This window comes from Oncorhynchus gorbuscha, linkage group LG09 (assembly GCF_021184085.1).
Source record: "Oncorhynchus gorbuscha isolate QuinsamMale2020 ecotype Even-year linkage group LG09, OgorEven_v1.0, whole genome shotgun sequence".
Classification (NCBI taxonomy): Eukaryota; Metazoa; Chordata; class Actinopteri; order Salmoniformes; family Salmonidae; genus Oncorhynchus; species Oncorhynchus gorbuscha.
This window is the reverse complement of record NC_060181.1, coordinates 48,789,736-48,796,696: the sequence shown is the minus strand read 5'-3', so window position 1 is coordinate 48,796,696 and position 6,961 is coordinate 48,789,736. Positions and strand designations below refer to the sequence as shown.

The following is a 6,961-nucleotide window of genomic DNA, read 5'->3' as shown; positions in this document are numbered from 1 at the left end:
AGTGGGAAAAGGAACAAGTAGAGTTAGAGGCAGGACAAAATAAGTTATATAGACCGCTTATATACATATATTTTAATGTTTTAGAAAATCGCGGTGGCGGGGGGAGAAACAATAGTGGTGAGAGTGGATGGACTTGACAGTGTAGTTAGTAATGGAGTCCCCTTTGAGCAAGAGGAATCCAGCGATAAGATTAGCGGATTTGGCAGCGACTCAACCTCTTCCTCATCAGAATATGACAGGCTTCCCGGGGCTAGGGGGGCATCACCCTCACTCCCACCATGCTCACCACCACCCTGGAGAGATGGGCAACGACCCCGGAGTGGCACTCACTCCATTTGGACCCGAGCACATGGCACAGACAAATGCTCTCAAACTTAGCCCCTCTCAGCATATTCAGAGCTATCCTGAAGCCCAGACCGTCGCAGTGGCAGCAGCATCCTTCACTTCTACTCAGACCACAGTTGGTTACCCCGTGGCTCCTCACCCAGGCTACTCTAACAGCAGGGACTACATCCTCAGGAGAGAACTCTCAGCTTCGGCTATGCATGCACTTGGCGACCAGCATAGTTCAGCCTCCTCCCCTCATCACCATGGCATGTTCATCTCCCCAACAGGTGCTTATGGGCATGCCGAGACTTGTGCCCTTCCACTTTTCTCTGGACTCCACGACCAGGCAGCACCAGGTGCCCACCACCACCACCATCACCATGCCCTCAACGGGCAGATGCGTTTGGGTCTACCGGGGGACATCTACTGCAGGCCAGAACACTTCGTCCACAGGCCCGAGCATTATGGACCTTCTTCCCTCCACAGCTACAACTCCATGAACCTCAATGTGAACATCGCTTCTGCTCCTCACGGTGCCGCGGGGGCGTTTTTGAGATACATGAGGCAGCCCATCAAGCAAGAGTTAATCTGCAAATGGATTGATCAAGAGCAAACTTCAAAGAAGCCCTGCTCCAAAACGTACAGCACCATGCATGAGTTGGTCAACCATGTCACCGTGGAGCACGTCGGGGGACCAGAGCAGAGCAGTCACGTCTGCTTCTGGGAGGAATGTCCACGCGAGGGGAAAGCTTTTAAGGCGAAGTACAAACTAATAAACCACATCCGAGTTCACACGGGAGAGAAACCCTTCCCTTGTCCTTTCCCCGGCTGTGGAAAAGTGTTCGCTCGCTCTGAGAATCTAAAGATTCATAAAAGGACACACACAGGTCAGTGAAAGTGCGCCTGAATTATTTTAGAGCTGCATCAAAAAACAGAAATAGATATCTTTAATCATAGTAGATTAGAAGCTTTGACACTGTTAAATAAACTTTTCGTTGTAGACAACACATATGTATTGTGAAAAGTTTTCATTTTAACTGCTGGCGGGCATCTGGTGACCATCCTTAAAAGTAACGGGAACGAGATTTAATCGAATAGAACTAACTATTCATACAGTCGAGCCAATGCATCGCCTGATTTGATGTACAGTTTCTGAAACATAAGCTTGTTAGACATTGAACTAGACGTGGGTGGTTATGCCATATGTTTTGTGAACCTTGCTTACGTATTTCCAAGTGAGTGAATACCAGGTGTATTCCGAAGAAGACGTTTACGCCTATATGGCTCAAGTTACTGCTATATCGAATCGTCGCAGCAGAAAATAACATCATCTCAATCTCTATGTACTGATTTTATAAGTTACTATATCGAGCTCCGGGTGAAAATTAAACCATATATTTTTGGTTGAAGTTATAACAGTTTTAGACTGTGTTATGGGCTGATGATAACCACATCGAAACTTGACTCACAATCATTTCAGGCTGAAGATAAACAACAAAGCGAAAACGGGCCACTGGGGCTTGCTTTTCTTCCAAATTGATATACAGTAGCCTAGAACTTGCCATTAAAGGCCAACAACAGCAATGGCGTTAATGCAAGACAGTCTAAACACGTGTAATGTGATGCAATACAGTATGCAGTGCCGCGCGAGCTATGTTACCGAATAGCCTGCAAAGCAGACCAACTTTCCAACGTATAACTCACACGACTACTTATTCAAGATTAAGCCAGTATGTCATTAAGGGCTGGCCTGTTGGGAAAGCAAATGGCTCCCAAGACTGGTGTGTGCCCAGAGGGAAGGGGCTGCTCCAACACCATGTCCATGCTTTGAAGGCTTGAGATCTTGAGAGCCTGGTGTATGATGTTTATATTTTGAATTGTCCATTTTACAATCATAAAATATTTTTACAATACAAGCATTACACCATATAGCATTATCTTTATAAAAAATACATTAATTTAGGCCTACAAATGCACTTGTTTCCTCATTAATAAGCTACACATTTCCCCCACGCCTTCACGCAGAATAGCCCACGGGCCACCCTATGTTTCATGTAAGTGAGTCAGTCAGGAACATGCCTAGTACATGTGGGAGAGGAGTGGCGGCGGGTGTATATGTATAATAGATATGGTATGTCGGACAGGAAGCCCTTGCGGCAGAATGGGCTGCCACACCGACCATTTATGGAGTAATTACTGCGGGAAGTGGTATGTTACCAGGCAGTTAAGCGATGGATTCAATTATAGCCCTAGTTTGGGTAGAGCATGTGTACGTTCCTGTTGAATAAGTGGAAAAATCCATAATAGTTTGTATAGGCCAAATTAAAAGGAATTGACATTGCTGTTTGCTGGGAATATATTGTATGCTATAGATTTGATGTCATAAGAATGGTTAATGATCCCATCCATTTGGTAACTTTATTATTCGCCTTGGACTTTGACGAAATGTTTTTATAAAGGCCAATATAAAATGTCTTCATCATGTTTTTGAAACACAAAGTGCACATTATGTTATGGTACATGCACCCTTTCCGGAGAGTTATTGGATGAGTAGCCTAATGATAAATGTCTCCATCTCCATCTCTTCCAGGAGAGAAGCCTTTCAAGTGCGAGTTTGACGGCTGCGACAGGAAATTCGCCAACAGCAGTGACCGGAAGAAGCACTCCCACGTCCACACGAGTGACAAGCCTTACTACTGCAAAGTCCGAGGCTGTGACAAGTCCTACACGCACCCCAGCTCGCTGCGAAAGCACATGAAAGTCCATTGCAAGTCGCCCCCGCCCCCTTCCGCCAACGCTTCGTACCATTCCTCTACAAACCTTCTCAGCGCGCCCCTTTCTCCCGCCTCCGAACCGCACAGGAACCGGTCAGCAAATCTCTCGCCTCAGGTTACCAACCTTAATGAGTGGTACGTGTGCCAGGGGAGCGGGGGACCCAACCATCTCCACACCCCATCCAGCAATGTGCCAACGACGGACTCGGAAGAGGAGGACACTTTCAGAAATTCAGACCCAAGGACAATGCTCTAATGTTTACAAACAGAAGAAGAAAAATAATTGCCCAAATTGTCTCTCAAATGTGTATATGTGTAGTAGCCTAACGCTTCGAACACACCGACAGTGTTTGGCGCAAAATAAGACGCAGCATCATCTGGATATGTATGCAACAACAGTTCAACATTCACCTTCTGCTACCATTACTGTCAAGCTGTAAACACATACAGTTTGACCCATACGTTCGATAAATCAACGTATGCACCAAACCGAACGCACTGCAACTGCCTCTGCAACGCAATGCTGCAAGGCAAACGCAGCGTTTCATTGGAAATGAATGTAATTCTGTTGTACCAAAATGCAACGACACTGTCAGTGTGATCGAAGCTAAGACCTAATAAGTGCATGAGGACAGTACTGGCTGTAAGCATATCAATTGGACTTTATATGAAGCAAGAAATAGCTCCGTGGATGTCAGATGATGAATAATAACAACTGCCTTTAAAACGTGCCCTCTTTGTTTCCTTTCTAAAAAGCTGAATGTATCGACATATCAACAAGTCTCAACATAGAAAAGCTACAATCACCAGTATTATTTGAGAAAAGGAAATCATATATATTAAGAGGACCAAGAGAAGCCTAAATATAGGCTACTGGAAACATAAATGCAATGTAATTCGTAAGGATAAAAGCCTTTGGAAAAACATCTACATAGCCTTCATATGCGGGCTACATTTACATCCATGCATCTTTTAACATGATTAAGTCATAAGTTCTTAATTATGCTTACATTGACATTGTCCATATGATCGCAACCCCTCGAAATGTAACATGTCTTATTCGTCAATGTCTAATCTCAGACAGAAGGGAGAAAACAGACGTTGTTGCTCACGCAAAGTACATGAGCCTTGAACACTAAACATCCCAAAATGGTGGAGTTGCATTTTTCTTTTGAATACTTCACAGTAGATGCGAGAACTAATGTAAACATCCAATTGAATTTCGAACACCTGCAGAGAGCGAGAGACATGTCGCACACACATGACCCAATTAAGTCATAAATAGGAATCAAAATAATAATGGCTAACAGCTAAGTGTCTTAAAGGGTTCATATGTAGTTTTGATATTAATACAATGACTAAGTTAGGATATATATTTTTTGTCCTAGGCTATTTAAGAAGTATTTAAGACTATATTTGATGCAAAAAAATTACACCAGTGTTTTTCACTCGTTAAAGAGTAGCCTACGAATAAGTCCTTCGAGACCATAAATATGTACACTGACAGATTTTGTCCCTAACGGTCGGATTTGTATATAATTGTATTATTGCCCGTGATTGTTGTTCTTAGTCTTAATTACGAAGAATGTTGTTTTGTACATTGTAATTTATTTGCTGGTATTAATGTTGTAAAGGATTTACAGAGACACCAAAGAATAATAATATACATTTTGGTGAATAAGTAATAGCTTACTGATGCTTTTGATCTTGTTCTGTAAAAGAAAAAGTATTATTCTTTACTTGAATATAGGCAGTGTAAAGTATTATTCTTTACTTGAATATAGGCAGTGTAAAGTATTATTCTTTACTTGAATATAGTCAGTGTAAAGTATTATTCTTTACTTGAATATAGTCAGTGTAAAGTATTATTCTTTACTTGAATATAGGCAGTGTAAAGTATTATTCTTTACTTGAATATAGGCAGTGTAATGTGAAACGTCCCTCCTCTCGCATGCCCTTTGCAGTGACTGTGTTTTTCTCTATGAGGTGCGTGGTGCCGTTGGTTATGTTGGATAAAAAGTGATGAAACAGCTATGATTGTGCAGACCCTTGATGTTCGTGATCCAATTGACAGTATAAATTCAAGCTAGAGCTGAATAAACACACAAGGCCGAGTTATTAGGTGTTTTTTGGTTTACATAACTTTATTGTTTCTTCGTTGAATTCAGGAGGCCTGCCAGTGCCGGATGCCATTCCTTAAACAAGAATATATATAATGTACTTGTTTACATGCAGTAAATGCAACTGCTGGTAAAATCGGTTGTTTTATTTTTTAATCTAACCTTTATTTAACTAGGCAAGTCAGTTAAGAACACATTTTTATTTACAATGTCGGCTTAGGAACAGTGGGTTAACTGCCTTGTTCAGGGGCAGAACGACAGATTTCTACCTTGTCAGCCCGGGGATTCGATTTTCGGTTACTAGTCCAACGCTCTAACCACTAGGCTACCTGCCGCACCTTGTAAAGCCGTTATCACATTAGTATAGCCTACAGAAGATCGAAGTAACTTAGGCTCCAAACACATTGCAAAAAAAAGTGCATAATTATTGACAGTTAAAGTTTTCACTATTGAGTGGCAACTCACATACAACAGGCCGAAGAAGGGGCTGGCATAAATAAACCAATCAGAAGGGCAAATGGGGAAACGTATATCCCCTTAATGGCTCTCGAAGAGTGGGACAGCACAAGCAACCGAGGCATGAATCATTCATGGTAAAAAAAAAGACAATAGAAAAGATCTGACAATACGCAGGACCCTGTACGAAGTATATAAAATAAGTCCCCGTCTTATTTCCTCCATTAAAAGGCACAATCTCACTTTAAACGTCGCCCCTGTCCAATGTATAGAATTCAAATTGACCAAAGCGAGTTCTGCACCACTTCAAAGGCCTGATATACTTCTGAGCCGAAGGCCCGCCGCTTTGACACTCTTCATGGTGCGTTAGGAATTCTATGACAATTGGGGAGCGAGCCGCTCACATTTGAATATGTCTGGTAAAAAAAACACTAACTGCCACTAAATGGACGATCATCAAAGAGCACACTGCACCTTCTCCCCCAAAAAGCCTCATGTGTCGACACAGACAGCCCTATATTTTCACATAAAAAGGCAAAACAAGAACAGCACAGGCTGTTCTTGTTTTGTCCCCATATATTGTTTACAGAAAATGGAATGCAGGGACACACTATTGTTGTTTTGCTCTTTTGTATGTGAAAATGTATGGTGCTATAGGATGGGCAAAGAATAGGCAAAAAAGGTGAATTTATACATTCAGGCCTTGACAACCGGCACAGGTGAACTTCAATTGTCTCAAGTAGTGTGCCCATTACAATTAAATTAGTGAAATAATATAATACTTGATTCATTGCTGCCTTTGCACTCCATAAGTAACATTTGTGAGAGTGTTTAGTCTTTATAATAATAATATAATATATGCCATTTAGCAGACGCTTTTATCCAAAGCGACTTACAGTCATGTGTGCATACATTCTACGTTTTATCCCTTAGCATGAGACGACCTCTTTGAGTCTTGTTTCTGTGTCATGTAGAACAAGCTGCAAAAAGAGGATGCGAGGGTTGCGCATCCATCTCATCCACCCCCCCCCACCCCCACAAACAAGCACTTAATCAATCGGTGCTAAGTTTAATTCCACACCAAGTGAAGAAGCAGACTTATGTGTTTAGATGTAGGCTTGCCAACCAATATGAAGCACAAATTGATATGACAATTGATCAACGCAACAAAAAAATGACAGAATCTCTCACATGAATCTCCATCACAAGGCAGTTAAATTGACCTTGCTTGAAACGTTGGTTAAGTCAATGTTCACTTTTTCTCCGACTTTGTCAGCAAACACG

The 6,961-nt window shown here is 41.9% G+C and overlaps 1 protein-coding gene across 1 annotated transcript; it reads left to right on the top strand.

Moving 5' to 3' along the window:
- Window positions 1-5,133, top strand: LOC124042852 (zinc finger protein ZIC 5-like). The gene is made up of 2 exons (XM_046360981.1): window positions 1-1,214; window positions 2,918-5,133. Exons 1-2 carry the CDS (start codon window positions 152-154, stop codon window positions 3,355-3,357), a joined length of 1,503 nt encoding a protein of 500 aa, XP_046216937.1. The 5' UTR covers window positions 1-151; the 3' UTR covers window positions 3,358-5,133.
- Window positions 5,134-6,961: the final 1,828 nt, after the last annotated feature.

Coding starts and splice junctions, on each gene's coding strand:
- LOC124042852 (XM_046360981.1), top strand. CDS start 152: ATGGAGTCCCCTTTGAGCAAGAGGAATCCAGCGATAAGATTAGCGGAT. Junction 1,215..2,917: donor TCATAAAAGGACACACACAG/GTCAGTGAAAGT, acceptor CATCTCTTCCAG/GAGAGAAGCCTTTCAAGTGC.